At 38.3% G+C, this 20,426-nt stretch overlaps 1 protein-coding gene across 3 annotated transcripts in view; it reads left to right on the top strand.

The window, feature by feature from the left end:
* Positions 1–1,255: 1,255 nt before the first annotated feature.
* LOC149305215 (WD repeat-containing protein 35-like) overlaps positions 1,256–20,426 on the top strand; it is a 41,743-nt gene continuing 22,572 nt past the window's right edge. For 2 of the 3 annotated variants that reach the window (XM_089477731.1, XM_089477730.1), the window contains exons 1-11: positions 1,256–1,497; positions 6,258–6,375; positions 7,659–7,730; positions 9,560–9,652; positions 10,815–10,943; positions 13,010–13,140; positions 14,763–14,928; positions 15,083–15,228; positions 16,151–16,276; positions 17,587–17,772; positions 19,683–19,715. In XM_089477731.1, the coding sequence (XP_089333857.1) occupies positions 1,474–1,497; positions 6,258–6,375; positions 7,659–7,730; positions 9,560–9,652; positions 10,815–10,943; positions 13,010–13,140; positions 14,763–14,928; positions 15,083–15,228; positions 16,151–16,276; positions 17,587–17,772; positions 19,683–19,715 (1,224 nt within the window). In that variant the 5' untranslated portion in view covers positions 1,256–1,473. The remainder of the gene's footprint in view (positions 1,498–6,257; positions 6,376–7,658; positions 7,731–9,559; positions 9,653–10,814; positions 10,944–13,009; positions 13,141–14,762; positions 14,929–15,082; positions 15,229–16,150; positions 16,277–17,586; positions 17,773–19,682; positions 19,716–20,426) is intronic. The other variant, XM_089477732.1, reaches the window with a different exon arrangement.

Raw genomic sequence — 20,426 nt, 5'->3', positions numbered from 1 at the left:
TATTTGTAAATTGTTGTTGTTCCCGCTCAATCCATGGGAAGAAGCGGGTAAGAAATTATTTTTGTTGTTGTTGTTGTTACTGTTAAGTTTGAATACTACTGATGTATACATTTGCAACCTTGGAGATTTCAATTTAGCCTGAGAAGTACGGAACCGAAACTTTTGGAAGCTTGTAGCTTCTGCATTCAATAATGCATATAAGGGTTACTTTGTTGTTAACTTCCACCTAGTTGACTTTGAGTTATGGTGACCATATGAATGAGGCCTCCAGTCACCCTGTCACCAACAGCCCCTGACAAGTCTTACAGACTCAGAGCCATGGCTTCCTTGAGTGAGTTTATCCACCTGTAATGTGGTCTTCCTCTTTTCCTACTGCCTTTTACCTTGACAAGCATTATTGTCTTCTCTAATAAATCATGTCTTCTCATGATGTGTCCAAAGTATGACAGTCTCAGTTAAGTCCTATTGGCCTCTAGGGATAGTTCAGACATCACTTGTTCCATTCATTTTATTCTTTCCTGAAACCAGCTTGAACATCTGGAATTTGTCACTCCATATATTGCAAAAGCCTTTGTTGTAAAAATTTTGACCATCACTTAACTTGAATTGGAATTTTCCAGAAATTGGCAACGCTGCTGGATAACCACCTGTCGGGGATGCTTTGGTTGTGAGTTCCTGCATGGCAGGGGCTTGGACTGGGTGGCCCTGCTGGTCTCTTCCAACTCCATGATTCTAAGATCAGAGACCAGTAATGGAAACCCACTGGTTGACCTTGGGCAAATTGCTGCCTCTCAGCCTCCTTAAGATACATCCCTTAAATCAGGATCTGTGTGTGTAGTTTGGGATGCAAATCTTCACTTGAGTCATTCTTGCAGTAAAGAGTGAATGGTTTCAATTGTTTTCTCCACACAGGCTGAGAGTTTGCACAAGGGCTAACCAGGATATGTGTGTGTGTGTGTGTGTGTGTGGACTCCACATATACATGAAATTATTGTTGTTGTGTCTCTTCAAGCCATTTCTGACTTCTGTGGTGACCATAGAGCAGACCTATCCTGAGTTGTTTTTCTTGGCAGGATTTGCTCAGAGGAGGTTTGACATGCCTTTCCCCTGAGACAGTAACTTGCAAAACCCCATCACAACCCTCCTGTTCCCTCTTGCAACGCACAATAACAACACATTTACACAATCCAGACACCATTTTATTTCATTGTGTGTGTGTGTGTGTGTGTGTAAGAAGAAAGCACAGCGAAACTGAAAAGGGGAAGAGAAACAGACACCCAAAACTCTCCGTCTAAACCGGAAGCACAACTTGAATGCTCTGTAGTGCTCTTCCACTTCCGGGGCGGCGGTTGCTAGGGCAACGACTACTACTACGAGGATGACGACTACGACTAGGCCTCTGTTGCCATGGCGACGAGGGCCTCTTGAAGTTCCGGCCTGCGAGGGACCAAAGAAAGCAAACCGCCGGGCAAGATGTTTATCTACTTGAGCAAAAAGGTGAGGGACCTGAGAGGCCGGGATGGAAGAGGGGTCCAAAATAAGCACACTGGAGATTTAACTCGGTTTGGAAGCGCTTTAACTTGTTGTCTGGCTCGTTGCTATGGAATTCTGGGAGTTGGAGTTTGTTGTGGGGTCCAGAGCGGAGCTCCGCTCTGGACCCCACAACAAACTCCAACTCCCAGAATTCCATAGCCTTGAGCCAAAGAAAGAGTTAAAGCGCTTCCAAACCGAGTTAAATCTCCAGTGTGCTTATTTTGGACCTCTGATCCTTCCTCTTAAACATTGCCTGCAGCACATGGCGTCTTTCATCCGTGGTCTCCCCTCCAAGTACCAACCAGGGCTGGCCCTGCTTAGCTTCCAAGAAGCCAGACGTAGTTCTGGCGCCTAGGTTAAAGTGTTTAGGCTAACAGGGTTAAACGATGGCGAAATGCATGATAAGATTTTGTGTGTGTAATACACACACACATATATAGACACACACATATATATTTAGACACACACATACACATGCACATACATATATAGACACACACATATAGACACACATGTATATTTAGACATACACATGCACATATAGATGCACACACATATATAGACACACACATATAGACACACATGTATATTTAGACATACACATGCACATATAGATGCACATACATATATAGACACACACATATAGACACACATGTATATTTAGACATACACATGCACATATAGATGCACACACATATATAGACACACACATATATATTTAGACACACACATACACATGCACATACATATATAGACACACACATATAGACACACATGTATATTTAGACATACACATGCACATATAGATGCACACACATATATAGACACACACATATATATTTAGACACACACATACACATGCACATACATATATAGACACACACATATAGACACACATATATATTTAGACATACACATGCACATATAGATGCACACACATATATAGACACATATGTAGACACATACATATAGGCACATATATATATATATTTAGACATGCACATGCACATATAGATGCACACACATATATAGACACACACATACACACACAGCTTGAAAATATTCCAAAAAAGTATACATTCCAAGTAGCAAACTTTGATTTTCCATTTTCTATCAGGGACACCATTTTACTATGTATTTAATGTTACTTGAGCATCCATGGATTTTGTTATCCATGGGGGATCCGCTGGAACCAAACCCCAGTGGATAACAAAATCCCACCACACACACACACATGCATGCCTTCAAATCACCTGTCAGCTTATGCCAACACCATGATTATTATTTTTTGGCTGTGAATATATGGAGACCTCATGAATTTCATAAAGTTTTCTCAGGCAAGGAATGCTCAGAGGTTGTTTTGCCAGTTCCTTCCTCTGAAATAAAGCCTGGGATGCATTGGTGGCCTCCTATCCAAGTACTAACCAGAGCTGATCTGCTTAGTGTCCCTAGTTCAGAAGGGATTAGGTGCCTTTAGGGTATATCAGTTGCATATGTGGATCTAAAGAATATTGTGAAACATGGCTTTACCAGTTCCTTCCTGTGAAATATAGCCTGCAGTGCCTGGTATTCATTCCTTGGTGGTCTCCCATCAAGTACTAACCAGAGTTGAGCCTATGTACATATAGGAATTTTTGCCTGTTGACTTATGGGGACCCCATTAATTTCATAAGGTGTTCTTAGCAAAGGAATCCTCACAGATGGATCTTCTGGCGCCTTTAGGGCTGCAACAGACTGTACACATCTCTATCCATCAGTACCAACGTTATCTATCACTTCTGATTCCACCTTCACTGTATTGTGTGGTTATGTGCCTTCAAGTCGCCTATCAATTTATGGTGGCCTCATTAATGTCATAGGTTATTTTTTTTTAACTAACCAGTTTATTTACGTAGCATGTGATGTCTGAAATCTTCACCTAAGGCAGTCAAGGTACAGCTTCAGGAAGCAAGAGGATCAAACCCAGTTCACCTCCAGACAAGATTTTTTTATCATGCTACCATGAATTTTGCAGAGGTTTTAGGGAGTGTGGTCTGCTCATGGCAGTCCTTTGTTTTCCCATTCCTTTTCCTGTCTTTTTATTTACTGAAGAAATGTCAACAAGGGCCCAAAACACACTGCAGAAATAACCCAATTTGAGACAGCTTTAACTGCCCTGGCTCAGTGCTAAGGAATTCTGGGAACTGTAGTTTTGTGAGACATTTATCCTTCTCTGTCAGAGAACTCTAGTGCCAAAATAAACTACAATTCCCATAATTCCCTAGCATTGAGCCAGGGCAGTTAAAGCAGTCTGTTTCTGCAGTGTGATTTTGACCAGGGAGAATAAGATGGAATAAATGCATAGTGTTTCTCGTCACTGGTGTAAGAGGTCCTCTTATTGGAAATGCTCCTTTTGTAGAATCTCTCTCAGCTTAATTTTAATGTTATACTACACCTCTGTCCTTGTTCAAACTTACATAATTCAAACAGAAGCACTTAATGTGGGGTGGGGTGGGGGTAGAGGCTGGGCAACATTACTTTAGAGGGACTGTCATTAACTGTCCTTGTTTAAAGTTTCATAATTCAAATACAAGATGCCCACTTCATGCAATCATAAAATTTAAATGTTACCTATGCAATTGTGCTTCGGATTCTGAAGCATAGTTAGTGTTGGCCAAATAACAAAAATGTTACCCAGTTTTCACGTCTCTGCAATCTCCTGAATTCTTCAGAGCGGGGGGGGGGGGGGGGAGATTTTACCATCTTCCTGCTTGCCTCCATCTCATCTGTTTACCTTGCTGTTTCAGTAGCAAAAGGAGGGGAAGGATTCTGTCATCCCTCCTGGCTTCACCATAAGCGTGGCTTGCTGTTGCAGGAGTGCCATATACCTTAGAAGCATAGAGTTGGAAGAGATCTCAAGGGCTATTCAATCCAACCCTATTCTGCCATGCAGCAATACACAATCAAAACACGCCCAACAAATGGCGATCCAGCTTCTGTGAAGTTGAAGGCTTTCATAGCCGGCATCCATAGTTTTTTGTGGGTTTTTCGGGCTATGTGGCCATGTTCTAGCAGAGTTTCTTCCTAGGAAGAAACTCTGCTAGAACATGGCCACATAGCCCAAAAACCCACAAAAAACAATCCAGCTTCTGTATAAAATGCTCCAAAGAAGGAGACCCCAGCACACTCCAAGAGAGCAATTCCACTGTCAAACAGCTCTTACCGTCAGGAAGTTCTTCCTAATGTTGAGGTGGAGGAAAGGTATCATCTTCTGAATGGAGCCACAACTGTAGCAACCATAGGGTTGCAACAGTTGTGTCTCCATACAGAAAGATGGGTAGTGGGGGAATTAGGCTTCCTGGTTAGATAAGAGGAAGATTAGAGGTACCTAGAGGGTTTGGGGAATGACTAAATCCTGTTATGCCTCTGACTGGGAACAGCATATTATCTATTTTAATTCAAAATGGCTTGCTGTAATAAGCTGTGCAGCTGTGTGTGGGTGGGGAATAGTTTGTATACCTGCATGGCTCATGGACGAATCGGGAAGTGTTCCCTCTTGCCATTTGGAGCAAGGTGCCTGCCTCATTGATCCAAACCACCACTGGCTGTACATATGACAGATCTCCCCACTGTCCTACCAACTTTTAAGTTTTGGATAGTTGTGGAGGAACCATAGTGTTGTATGTAGAAAGTCCTAGTTTACTCTCCAAGATTCTCAGGCATGGCTGAAAAAGAATCCTTTATGAAACCCTATAAGCTGCTGCTGTTGTTTAGTGCAAATACGGGGGGGGGGGGGGGGGGATGTAGGGACGAGAAAGGAGTGACTGTATATAATAATGGATTGGGCAAACATATTAATATTTGGTAAGACAGAGATATTGAAAGCTGAGGTCGAATTTGCAGCCCCTGAAGCCCCCCCAAAGAGCACAGATTCTCCAATTTTTTTTATTTTAAAAACAGTCTAAGGCCAATTTTTTACCCCCTCTAAACCTTCCAAAGTGTTGCTCCAAGCCTCCCCACACATCTTTAAAAGGAAAATGATTCTCCAAAAATGAAACTGGAAGTGTGAGGTATGTTTGGTGTGGTCCATCAGCGGGGTGCAGGGGCAAAAATAATCCCCTACACTGTTGCCCCCCTCCCCCAATGTTAGCAGATTATATGCTCCAAAACTGATGCACTGTTCAGCACTGCTGCACTGTTCAAATCAGATAAAGTAGTAAGATCTTTGGATAATTAAATAATGGTTGGCAAATGATTGGCATTCTAACCTGAAGGATGACTCTCTTTGCTACCACAGATGCGTCCAGCTACGTTGGCCATCTTAATTTAAATTAAATTTATATTCATGAGTGAATATAAATGAAGTTTACATTAGGATGGCCAAAGTGGCTGGAGGCTGCAGGCACATGTGGTTGAATACTGCATAAACTTAATTTATATTAAGATAACCTGAATATAATTTAAGTGAACGTAAGCATCTACAAATACCAGGGTTGTTTTTTTAAATTAAAAAGTACCATTGGTCAGCATTGATAGTGCTGAACTAAGTGAGTTAATGTTTACTATATCACCAACAACAACAACAACACTACTCTGTAGAATATGATGAAGAACATGTGTGTGTTACTGTCAAATCTGTTTATATGTATACTTAAAATGCTAGAACAGTCCATAGTTCATGGTGAACAATATCCTGTTTAATTTCAATGCTCTGTGTTCTTAACAAAAATTTATATTTCTTTCAGATTACAGTTCCTGGCAATTCTAGATTGAAATCTATTTCTTGGAGCAAGGATCAGGGCTATATAGCCTGTGGTGGTCAAAATGGTCTGCTGAAAGTTTTAAAATTAGAGATGAAACCAGGTAAATTATACTCCTATAGTAGGTCCATCCAATCTTTGAAAATAACCAGCACTTTTATTACCATTCCTTGATGTTGTGGCTCTGGGTGGAGTTTTCTATGTGGTATTGGGGATGTTTTTGTATGTTCAGGGGCTGTCCACACCATTGTTTTTTTTTCTGAGTGGGGAGTATAGGGGAGGCTTTGGAGGACTGACAGGGATTTCAGGGGCTGCAGAAGTGAGGTCCAGGGGTTGCATGAGGCTCATTTTCGGCACCTTCCTGTAGAAGATGAAAGGCAGAAAACAAAGCTGAAAATTGCCAAATTAGCAAACATTCTACCTCATGAAGCTGTTCCCAGTCACACAAACTAAACGTAAAGTAAATAGTTACATAAAACAGTCTCTAATTAAAGGCAGAATTAAAGAGAAGTAGCAGGGCCCAAGACAACAGGGACTTATGGGCTTATGGGGCTAACAAGAGGAAAGCCCTTTCTCATATGCCTTTAAACCTGAATGATATGGCAGCCATTCTAGAAGGAATTTGAAAAATACTTTATTTACTTTTAAAAATGACACAGCGAAAGGTAATTTGCCACTACCTTATTCATATAGAACACATGGTAGTTGTGTCCTTGCAAGCAGCTGAATATCAAATTGCACTGGCAAACGCCATGTTGTCAATTGCCAACCTGTGCCATCCCTTGCCACATTACTCATCAGAATATGCAGATTTCCCATCAGCTAGAGATGGCAATCATTACTATTCTGAATGATGGTGGCTGGTGTGCACACAAACTTTAATTCTTCAGTCACCATAGAAATAATATAAAGCCCTGGGATTAATAACTATTGTTTTCTGGCTACATGTAAAATAGTCTTAGAGGATTCACCACCGAGGAATCCAGACAAGAACTTTATTGTCACTCCTAAACTAAAACTCCTGACACCACCCAGATTCAATCAATTTCAAAGTTGCTTACTGAGAAATCCATATAATGACACTATCCTCACAGGGTTAAGAGACTCGTAGAATAGCTACTCAGGAGAATGGAAAAGGAAGTGACAGTTGCTTTCTCAATACACTAGTTTTGATTTTAGGTTAGATTCTAATTTTCTTTCTTTTAGTGAATTTAGGATTTTCCCACCTTCCTGTTTTCTTTGCAGCCCCTGTTCCTAAGCGTAGGAATGTTGTGAGGTATGTTGACCGGGGTGCAGACAGAGGAGGGAGTTTCTTATGCCTATGGAAGAGCACTTTACTGTACCAAGCTATGTCTTAAAATCATGTTTAAACTTTATTTTTTAAAGATGAAGGCAAATTAAAGGGACTTGCAGTACCTAGCAATCTCTCAATGAATCAGTCACTTGACGGACACACTGGTAAGCATTTCTATAGACCTATATTTTAGAGCTCATACATTTTTGACAAGTATAAAACGTCCTTTGGAATAAAATGCTCAGGAACTGCTATGATTTCATTGAGAAACTATTCTCATTTTATGATTAGAAAATTGTTCTATATGTGAAAAAAGTTTTTTTTAAAAAGGAAATAGTTTAGATATGTATTATTATTGAAATACTTGTTTTCCTCTAGCATGTAATTGTGCAGAAAACAATTATTTCAGTTCACTGTGGTTTAGTATTTGCTGCTGCCTGCTGAGTGTTTCAGTGCTGATCTGATATCACACACCTTTTCTTGTTTCCTTGTCCCATCTAAATAACATGTTTGTACTTCAAAATGTGGTGTTTCATGGCACATGTGATAAAGGTGATCAATATGCCTGGAGTTTTGTGTTGGGTTTTTGTTGTTGTTGTTGTTGAGTAAAATATGTTGTTCCCTCTTTTAGATTAAGCCATTGTACCTCTGTTCAACAGTTTATTAAATAAATCAGTTTAATAAAAAAAAAAAAAAGTATGTCAATGCTTTTTAATGTCAGAAAGTATTAGAGATATTTATAAAACAAAAAGTGCACATTCTCAGAGCTGCAGCAATAATAAACTATATTTACAGTCCATATATTTGATTCAGTTGTCCTAAAATAAAAGAGGCTTTGGGGGCTGTAAATATAGTAAACTATTGAAATCTTAACAAATGTTAAACAAAAGTGTACTTTGATAATCAATATCTTGAAATAATGCCTTGAATTACTATGGTCAGCTGGTTATTTGGTAACCATCCTTCTGGTTGTAAGCCTCTCCAAAACTAATTCAAATGGCTCTTGAATAAGAAACACACAGTCTGTCTCTGGTGCTATACTCAAAGCCTTACCAGTAAAACAGGGCAAAGTTTACATTTCCACTTCCATAACCTTTGAGAGCCTGGAATTACCTCCATACCATATTCAAGAAGAGGAGACTTTGTAGAGGAGTATTTGGAAATAATCATAATTGTATGTAAAAGGTGACTGAAGAATTTGGTGAAAATATGCAGCAAAGTACTTCATTACGTATAGAAATCAAAATGTATTTACTGGGAAAATACATACTGTGTAAATTACTGATACATGGTACACCTAGGATTGAATCCAATAGTTATGTTTCATTGGAAACTCTGTCAAATGGAAAGGAAGAGAAAAGTTTGGCCAATTCACCTTGCAGCTTCTAAAACAAGCTTCTCCAAACCAAATGGGCAACTGCAGGAATGTAGAGAATCAGAAAAAAAAAATTGTGTTCTCTCCCCCGCTTCTTATCATGGGAGCCTACCGTGGGCCGAAGCAGATGGGTGGCAACGAGCAGCCTCCGGCTGCAGTCAGCCCAAGGCAGCAGTAACCACCTGACCCACTCTCAAAGTGGGCCGCTGCCGTGGTCCTAAATGGATTGCTGCCAGGAGCAGATTAAATCTGCCCCTTTTTTCCCTGTGGCTTCAAGCCGCCTTTGGCAGCCTCAGAACAACTTCTAGCCACTTCAGGGGTGTGCACAATCTGAACACCGCATCCTCAAAGCAATTAGAAGCCGCTTCTTTTGGCCCATCTGTTTTGGCCCAATGAACTGAAGACACCTCTCCCATAAATAAATTAGTACCATTGGATCCAACCCTTTATTTATTTTTTATGTTTTTTGTTTTTTATGTATGAGTTCAGATTCCACTATAGTATTGTTATGTGTGTGTTGCTTGCTTTTAATATATTCAAAAATTTTGAGAACTTTTTAATTAGGTATAATTAATTTGTCATTGTTGATCCAGCAGTATAAGATTCTGCATTTTCTAGGTGCTGTGCAAGTAGTGACATGGAATGAACAGTATCAAAAATTAACCAGCAGTGATGAGCATGGTCTTATCATTGTCTGGATGATGTATAAAGGTAAGAAATTTGCTTAAGAGAGACTATTTTCAGTTTCTTTGAGATTTGTACTATGTTTTGTTAGACTTTAATTGGAGCTTGAAAGCTCTAAGTAGGATTATTTATGTTTTAAATGCTTATTCTGGATGTTTATGCTAATAGATTTACCCTAAATGGTTAAAATGTTTTACGGCCATTCTTTGTCATCACAACTGCTGAGTCAAAGCTAGAGCTAAGACACTACGTCAGCAGTTTTTAATGTTATTAACGGAGTAGATAAAACATAAAATATCAAAGATAAGATACATCCAAATATAGAAAAATACGCATATAGTTATATAAGGCTGAGCAGCATTCACAGTTAATATAATTTTCATAGTCAGAGGGAACTGTTATATAATTTGTCACAGCTCTCGACTCATTTGTCCTTGGAGCAGGGATGACTGTATCTGAAATCCTTGTTTAGAATCATTCTGTCCCATGTCTTACCTATACAACCATAGCTAAGCTAAAGAGGTTGCCTATTCTTCAATGTGTAATGCAGAGATTTAGTGACATGACTAGCCCAGATAAAAGAATATGAGGGCCCAAACAGACAGGCCAAAATAAAGCTGCTTTGGGTCACTTTGGAGGTATGCTGTTTAAATTCTGCATGCGTCCTAAGAGGCCGGAAGCCACACCAAAGCCATGTTGCAGTCCTAAGTACTAGAGCGCAGCTTCTGGCCTCTTAAGATGTGTGTATTATTTAAACAAAATACCTCCAAAGTGACCCAAAGCAACTTTATTTTGGCCTGTCTGTTCAGGCCCACTGTTAGTGAACTGTGTGTGTTAGGTGGATCCCATAGAATACCTCTTAAAGCATGTTTAATTGTTTTGATGGTTTTCAGATCACATCAGTCAGTAGGAGTAAACTTGAATGGATTTCAGCTACACTTTCCACAAAGGGAATGATTCAAAATATAACAGAATCTTCTGATGTGGAAAAGAAGGTCATCAATTCTCCCTTCTACCACTTGCTCAACCTGCTAGTGTTTCAGACGTCATAGTACCAAACAGAACTCTTAATCCAACCAAATACCAGTTAACCTTTACTCAAATATATCTAGTTTATGTCCAACACAATTAATTAAGGTGAAGAATATCCATGTTCAAAGTTTGGCTGAATTTACATTCTTGACTTCAGGTGCTTGGTATGAAGAGATGATCAACAATAGAAATAAATCTGTTGTTCGAAGTATGAGATGGAATGCTGATGGACAGAAGATCTGCATTATATATGAAGATGGTGCCGTAATTGTTGGTTCTGTAGATGGTAAGGTTAGCTTATATTGTGTTAGCTTATATTGCTGCTGCTGCTGCTGTTGTTGTTGTTAATAGTATTAAGCTTTATTGTTAGCACATACACTGCTTTAAAAGTATTAGGCACCGATTTCATGAAAGAAAAGACTCTTGAAATCTTTCTCCCCCCTGTTCACCATGTATTCAGAGAACTTCTGGAAACAAAGCAGGGCCTGTATACCTCCCTCCCTCCGGTCTTCATTAGTTGAGCAGGAAGAAGTGAAGGGGGAATGTTCATGCTGAGTACATTTAGAATTATCCTCACCACATTTCGTAGTCCATAGATGGTAAAAGTCTTTGTTGTAGATTTTTGTGCCTCGCATTGCTTACATGGGAGATTAATGCAATGCTTACTGCTATCCCTGGTGTCCTCTTTCTTGAGAATTGCTACATATATTGAGCATTTCCAATCTGTGTGTCATTGTTTCGTTTTCCATATTTGTTGACCGATTTTAATTAGAACTAGAGTAGATTCTGTCTCTGTAGCTTGAAGCAGCTTTATTAGTATGTAATCTTTTCCTGACCATTTATTTCTCCCAAGTGCCCTGAGTGCAGCTTCCACTTCACATAGTTCTTCCTTTAATGCTTATCCCATAGCATCCAAATTCTTGCTAAAAGAGAACAATCATTTTAATTCCTTAGATCTTGTGGAAGAGATGTTTTGTTCTTCTGGCTCTTGGTCAATTAGGCTTAATAGTGCAAATCTATTTTTTACATTATCTTTAAATTCTACAGTATTCTCCAGGTTGTATTTTCACTCTTTTATATCAGCAATTCATGGTCTGCGCCACAATGTGCTCCTGGTACTGTTTTTGTAGAGAAAATAGAACTTCTCCACCTCCTGCTTTCAGTTATATAGTCTATTTGATTTCTGTATTGGCCATCTGGTGATATCCATGTATACAGTTGCTTGTTTGGTTGCATGAAGAATGTAGCCTTGCAAATTCCATTGTTTGACCCTAGGCCTAATTTTCTTATAATCTTTGATTTTGCTCTTTTTCCTACTTTTGCATTCCCTTGACATGGCCTATGCTATGATTAACAAGAAGGCCTGTTCTGGTGTATGATCAGTTTCCTCCTGGACTCTGGAATAGAATCTTTCTGTTTCTACCTCTTCTGTCTCTGTAGTTGGAGCACAAACATGTCGTCTTTTCTGTTATTTTGATGGGTTTTCCCTGAAGTCTTATTGAAATGATTTGATCAGACTTTGCATTATAGCCTTTGATTGCTTTTACTAAGTCTCTCCTCACTATATTATAAAGAATAATTGTCTGAGTAAAAATGTCCTATTCCAGTCCATTTCACTGCAAATATTGCAATGTTTATACATTTTATTTCTTGTTTTTGTCTACCTGATTCATGCTTCTCACATTCCATATTCCTATGTGTGTGCAGCTTCAAACTTTTCTTTCACCACTGAGCACAGGTGAACATCCTTTCAACTTGAGCCCAGTTTCATCATCAGCCACAGTTGTCCTCTTCTTTACACCAGTAGAGCCATCCAACCTGGGAGATTCATTTTTTGGCACTAACTTTTGTTTCATTTTGGATTATCTCATCATAGGGTTTTCATGGTAAAAGTCATTCAAAAGGGGTGTACCATGCCTGGTTTTGTGCAGTACTAACAAGTGTTAGCCATGCCATTGCCATTGTCTCTGAAAGATCCTCTGCCAGTCTCTCTCTCACACACACATACCAGGGACGTAACCAGGATTTTAGGAAGGGGGGATCCAGACTAAGTGCCACCATTATAATGGGGCTTGGGTGCGACGGCACAGCAGCATGCACCATTCATTTTTCTAATGAAAGGGGGGGTCTGGACCCCAAGGACCCCCCCCCCCTTTGGCTACATCCCTGCTCTCTCTCTCTCTCTCTCTCTCTCTCTCTCTCACACACACACACACACACACACACACACACACACTCTGCTGCTGCTGCTGCTGCTGCCCAACTGTTGCACTAAACTTCCTGCATTATTCTAAGTGATGTAAAGCTTTATTCTTAATTGTGGGTTGTAGTAAACATATTCTCTGTTGAAAGGGAATCGGATTTGGGGAAAAGATCTGAAAGTGCAACTCCATCATGTTGCATGGTCTCCAGATGGCAGAACTCTACTATTTGGAATGGCAAATGGAGAAATACACATCTATGACAAGCATGGGACTTTTATGGTAAGTTCAGAGATCTGGGCAATGTACTCTACTGCATAGTCTTGTGTGGTTCCTGCCCAGTTGTTCACAGTTAGGTATATTTCTGCATGATCTTCACTGCTGTAACCTGAAGTTGTTGATATTTTTTTATTCTGCAATGACCACACTATGCCTAAATGTCTTACCAATATATTCTTTATTATCTTGTATAAAAAGAAAACAAATAACAATACAAATACAATATCAATTACTGCTCTTTAAAGTCTTCTTATCTTCATAGACCCATATCGATTCTTATATGTCTTCTTAAAATTTCAAAGAACTCACTTTTCTTCTAAAATAAAAGACCCATACTCTCCGATCTGTATTAAACAACTACATATTAAGCTAACAGACATAGATAAAGCAAGATACAACTGTTCATCGAAAGCTACCAATTTTCCCATCTATCTTATTAAAGTATAATACATATATAACTCTCCAATTCTCGGTTCCTATCCTATCTTACTGTATCTTAAGCAGGAGACTCATTATTTCTTCTACTCCCCTGCATTCACCAAAAATATAAACAGACAGAATAAAGGAGAAGCTTAGTATCTTCATTATATTATTATCCAATCAAAAGAGAAGTCATGCCTCAATAAGGTTTAGGTTCAGATCCCATTCCTTTTCTCACATGACTAAAACCTTTTTCCAATCGTCTTCCCTTTTAGTCATATTACAATTTTGAGCATTACAAGATAGTCTGCCTAATTCCCTGTATTCATTAATTTTCTGCATCCAGTTTACCCAAAATTGGGATCGCATCTGATTTCCACAATTTTGCTATTTCTGTTCTGGCTGCTGTCATGAAATATAATATTATTCTCCAACATTGACCTTCGTTTTGAGATTTTAAAACCAATATCATATTTAATAAGTACAATTTGGGATTCATAGGGAATTTTATTCCAAATATTTGCTGAATTGACTCATGTACTACCTTCCAGAATTTTTGTATTACCTCATAACGCCATCAGATATGAAAAATGGTTCCCTTTTCACTATTGGATCTCCAGCATTTACCCTGTGTTGATTTGTATATATTTTTAAGTTTCCATGGGGTATAATACCATCTATTCATTATTTTCATATGATTTTCTTTTAAATACTGCTCAACCATAAATTTGTTTTTTCTATTCCAAGCATTTTGCCGTTCCTCAATTTCAGTTTTGCATCCCAGGTCACGCACCCATTTGACCATAATTTAACTGATTTAAATTTAAATACATTAAATTGTATTGCATGCACATACCATGCTTAATTGATTTGTGGATTGCAGCCAATGTGTGTAGGCAGATTTTTCATTTTTTTTTCTCATAGTACTTTTGTTACAAAAGCATTCCATCCTTAGCTCCCAGTAAGCAGAAAACTATGATATAATTGACTTTTAAAGAACATCTTATTTAATATAAAAACATTTAAGCAGACACTTTCTCATCTACATTTGAACTTATTACATTACTTGGGAGTAAATCTCATTTAACAGAAGGGGTTTTCCTTTCAAATGAACATGAAGAGGATCAGTAAAAACATGTTTGAGTCACTTGTGTGATAGATTTGTTATGCTCATTTTACCTATATATATTAAATTATTATTTTAGATGAAAATGAAAATGAACTGTTTGGTGAATGTAACTGGAGCATTCAGCATTGCTGGAATACAGTGGTATCCTGGAACAGAGGGCTACGTTGAACAAGATTGTCCTTGCCTTGCTATTTGTTTTGACAATGGAAGATGCCAAATAATGAGACATGAGAATGATCAAAGTAAGCACCACCTTGGAATGCCTCTAAATAAAGCCATAAATTCAATTGCTTGAAAGTTCTGTACAGGGCTGATGTATGAAGCCATTATTCATTCAAGTATCTGTGTGTGTTCTCCATGTCATGAAACTTACCTATATATATTTTTAACAACTAGATCCCGTCTTGATCGATGGTGCACTGAATGTTGTGAGTGTCCAGTGGAACCACTGTGGAAATGTGCTGGCTATTGCAGGCTTCCAGAAGAACGCCACACAAGAGAAAGATATAAATGTTGTGCAGTTCTACTCTCCATTTGGTGAGGTAAAGTAATATCTTTTGTTTTTCTGATTGACCCTCTGTACAGTGGTTGACCCAAATAAAGATTTTTGACTGAAACCAAAGTTCAGGAGTGATAGTAGCAGACAAGCTTCTCTGAAAGACATTTTGGGTATTTTCTAGGTTACACTCTCATTGGGATGGAAGTGTGAGTAGTACTCCAAGAGGTATACGTAGCTAGTGTCCTATGTAAATAGCATCTTGGGCTGGAGGTGATTGGAGTTATAGGCCAGCACAAAGGGTGGGTGTCAGCCTAGGAAAATTTAAAATGTGACCTTGCTGTTAAGATGTATATTTTTGTTATGTTTATAATACAGTTCAGTACATGATAGTGGAAAACATCATAAGTGACTAGAAACCTCTCCAAAAGGTTCTCTTTAGATCTAGTATTTCAAATATTGCTTTGCTTATCCTTGTTAGATAATGAATTTTATTTTCATCTTAGCATGTCAGTGTCACTCCACCAGCTTTTCTACAACCAGATATATGATTCCAATAGTAGTGTCTCCTTTGTGTTACTTTGGGATTTCAAGATGAGCGGTGAAGAAAAAACCCAGCAATGTCAAAATAAAATGTATCTTTGCTTTACCTGAAGTGATGCATTCATTTTAAATGGCAGGTGTTACAGTGTAAGAATGATTTAAATAGTAACCAATTATGAAATGATTTACTACCTGTGACTGGAAAAATTATTCAAAAATGTAATTTTGTGAAATATGAGATGGAAAATACAATCGTAAGACTTTTCCCAAATCCTTTTATTACATTTTCAGGAGGACACAAACCTTCCCGAGTTTACTTTCTTTGAGTCATACCTGCATGTTACATTGAATGTACTATATTCAGTAATTCCTGAGTTGCAAATGACTAATAGTTTATAACCAATAACTATATGATGTCATTCCAGCATTTGCGTACACTAAAGGTTCCAGGCAAACAAATAGCAGCTCTCTCTTGGGAAGGAGGAGGCCTAAAAATAGGACTAGCTGTTGATCAATGTATTTATTTTGCAAATATTAGACCAGACTATAAGGTGAGTAACTATGGAACACAGTTTCTATTGGTGGAATGCCTAAAGTGTAATTTCTAAATCTGTGAAAAGCTTGAAGTGCTGATACCAAAAAGAATATTATGTCTTGAATATGAAACAAGTCAAAAGAATAGTTTCTATTTCGAAAGGTGATGCAGGCTTGTAGAAATGTCTGATAAGAAGAAAGAGGAATGTGATGGTCGCAGGAGATTGATAGCAGCTGGAAAGGACTAGGTGACAGCTATGGTTCCAGTTTGATTTCCATCATCCTGGATCATTTAAAACAGTAAAAATGTTTTCAAGAAAGATTGTATGTCTGTGTAGCTTTCAATAGTAGTATATATACCAAACAACATTTTTGTCACAAGGAATTCCTTATCCTCCTTTTGTGTTCCATGCTGATGCTTTTAACTGTTACATATATACATAATACAGTTTGTGCATGTATATGTATGTGTGGATACAGAGAGAGCACACAATTGCAGTATTTAATAAGAAAACTGTTGATTTTGCTAAGTGCCTAGGAATCTAGGGTTATAACAGCTTGAATAAAGGAGGACTGCCCATACTAAAGACAAGTTGGATATGAAGAGGTATGGTGGGGAGGGAGTAGAATATTCAGGTGATAGGAAAGGGAACCCAGAAATGTAAAGCCTATCCCCCTTTCAGATCCAACCCCCTGACTGTGAGAGATCCAAATTGCCCTACTAGTACATTTGCTAATGGTTGTTTAATGCTAAGATGGTCCATGATGAAATAACTTTAGCCAATGATTTGAGGTGTGGTGGACCAATCCGAATGATCTTCTAGAGATCTGTGGATTCAGGTGCTTTCCTGAGATCCCTTGGGGAGTTTTTGGTTGGCATAGCTGGCGCTCCTGCTATGTTTTCCCTTTTGAATGTGGAGATTACTTTGAGAGGTGGCACAGTGGCTGTGAACCTCCTCCCAGCAGATCAGAATTTGTTTGATCTCTAGGAGGCAATGCTTCTCAGCCCCTATTGTATTTTTGCCCTGCTGTCTCCACAGTGTGATGCCTCATTCAGTGGAGACCTGCTACAGATTGGTTGTGAAACTGTTGGGGATCCCACTCTTACGCTCCAAGAAAGCCAGCCTGATGCCTAGACATGTTTTCTGCAGCACAATGCAAAGACAACTGTATTCTCTCAGAGATTCAGAGGAGCAATACATAATCACTTTTTCTCCTAAAATCATGACTGATGTTTATGAGCGCTTAGTCTGTGGAGTATGTTTTCTGTAAATTACTCTATACCATTAAGATTTGTTTCTTTCTTTCTTTAATTATTTTGTTACAGTGGGGTTACTGCACTAATACTGTGGTCTATGCATATACCCGACCTGATCGTCCAGAATACTGTGTGGTCTTCTGGGATATAAAAAACAATGAAAAGTATTTGAAATTTGTCAAGAGTCTGATCTCCATAACAACCTGTGGAGACTTCTGCATTTTGGCAACTAAAGCAGATGAGAATCAACTTCAGGTATAACTGGCTATCTTTATCTGAAGCACTCTGAATTATGAAATGGAATTTCTTGTTGACTTTAGTAGTCAGTATAAAAGATTCCCGTAAAATAGATTCAGTACTCTTTAAAAAAAACCAAAAACAAAATGGGAGCTTGACATTGTTCTTCTGGCACAAACTAGTCTGAAGTTATTGTTGAAACCGCAGCTGGAACTTTAGGTCTTAAAATATAGACTTGCACTTGTTGTTTTTATTAATATTTTAAGTACTAACAAAAATCAGTGATGTAAAATATGTAACACAAAATAGAATAGATTGCAATAGAATTCAACTGTCACATTGAGGAAGGAAAGGGATGAGCATAGAAAGATACTGGAGGAAGGGTGGTAAACTTATTAAGTAATATGTTAAAATGTACATTGATTCATACTTGTTTAAAGCCTTCTATTTATTTTCCCTCTTGACATTAATAGTAAAATGAACACTATTGGAATATGCTGTATTGTTATTACCATTATAAATCGGGGTGGTGAGTCTGTTTTTCCACTGAGACCCACATTACCTCAGGGTCATCTTTCACAGGCACACACCAGCAGTTGACAGTGAGAACCATCTCTCTCTCATTCTCTCTCTCTGACTGTCTGTCCTTCTTCCCCCCTCCCCCTTTTCTTTCCTTTTCTTTTCTCTACTTCAGTCCATTCACTCATATAGGTCCATTCATGGAAGGCAATGGCAAACCTCCTCTGAACAAACCTTCCCAAGAAAACTCCATGATAGGGTCTCCATAAGTCAGAAATGACTTGAAGGCACACAACATCAACAAAAGCTCTTTCACACACTACACAGCTTTTACCAATCATTAAAATAATGCTCTCCACATTGCAGAAACCAGATCACCTTTACAATGAGAAAAGAAAGGAACAAGGCAGAACACAACTTCTCTTTTGCCTTCTCCAGACTTCTCTATCCCAACCACAGTGATATACAACTACAGCTTCAGTCAGACAGCAAACTGACAGCAAAAAAGAGAATGCATCACAGAAAACACTTCCATTGACCTCCTCAAGCTCACTTCCCTCAGACTTGCAGATGAGGATAGGGTACCTGTAGTGTGAAGACAAGAGGCCAAAAGTAGAACCAAGTGTGCTGTAGGCCAAATCTAGCCTCGGGCAGATGGTTTGCCAGTTCGCTTATACAGTATAATCTGCTACTGCTGCTACTTATTATTAATATTATTATCATTATTTCATATCCTGTTTTTTTCCCAAGAATTGTATTCAAGGCAGCTTATAACTTATTAAAAACTATGCAAAAGTATAATAGAAAAATATTATAACAATTAAAGAATTTGTAAAGTTAAAAGCGATTAAAATTAATTACATGACTGTATAAAAACCAGGTAAATAGCACAGGACACTATTAAGAGCCCATCTCAGTCCTTTTCTAAAAGCCTGATGGCATAAAAATGCTTTCACTTACTGGAGAAAATGGAACAAGGAGTGAGGCATCCTAGCCTCCCTAAGGAGGGAGTTCTAAAACCTGGAAGCAGCCCCTAAGAATGCCCTCTCTGTTGGGATAGGATACATTATTATGACTATTATCAAGCAGGGCTAGGGAACCTTTTCTTTATTTCTGCATAGTTACATAAAGAAGTTAATTCTAAGGAACACAACATCTCTTGATGTCCAGAACATGATTTTTTGTTATTAAATTGGATACAGCGAAGAAATATTTTCAAAAGAGGCTCACTGTAATGCAGTCACTAAATAAAAGGAGTATGAGGAAATAATAGCCTTTCATTCAACACTCTTAATATCTTGGGAGCCTGTATTTTGCTTTTTGATATTGTGTATGTTTAGTTGAATTGGTAGTGATTTTGTTTGGATGGATTCATTTTTTCCCATATCTCTTGTACAATGCTTGCAAAGGAGGAACATGAGACAGAAACTATTGGCGCAATGGTAAATCATTTATTTTAATGTTCCCATAACTAGTGGTTTGATCATGGTATGATACTGTTTGATTTACCTTTTGTGTATGTTATGTTTTATTGCCATCTGTTTGTTACTAATGTTTCATTTAGTTGTAATTTCACTGCATCTTTATTCTCTGCTACTCTCTAGAAAGTACATCTGAGCTCTAGGAAGATTTATAAATAAATGAAGTATTTGGCTTGATCCCTTGAGCAAAATATGTCTTTTCACATGAGGAGCAAAAGAGAGTTGCCTACCCCACTCTTTCACAGTTCATTCATGCGTCCACACATGCACACATTTTAATTTTATTGAGAACCACCTTTCATAACACAAACATATGTATATCCCAGAGTCATTTGCAGGAAAAATTATAAGCAACCACATATAATAAAACAACAAGGTAAATACAAACAACAATGGTGTTTAGAAATACAAGGATATGCAATAAAATTAGCATTTTAAAAGAATGCAAATATAAGCAGAGAAATATTGGAAGATTTTTTCCTAATACCAACAGAGTGCCACTGCTTTCCCTAATCAATCCCTGCTTTATTTCTGATGATGGGAATACCTACAGAAGGCCCTCACTAGTAAATTTCTACATCTTGGCAGATTGGTAGGGAAGTCTGTGTTCCCTAACAGACTCATAGAAAGTTTTAAATGGGGAGGGTCAGTGTGTATTTACCCCATGTGAGT

Source organism: Sceloporus occidentalis, unplaced genomic scaffold (assembly GCF_023333645.1).
Source record: "Sceloporus occidentalis isolate IW3139 unplaced genomic scaffold, rSceOcc1.0.p SCAF_12, whole genome shotgun sequence".
In the NCBI taxonomy this organism is placed as follows: Eukaryota; Metazoa; Chordata; class Lepidosauria; order Squamata; family Phrynosomatidae; genus Sceloporus; species Sceloporus occidentalis.
This window is presented reverse-complemented; position numbering and strand designations above follow the sequence as displayed.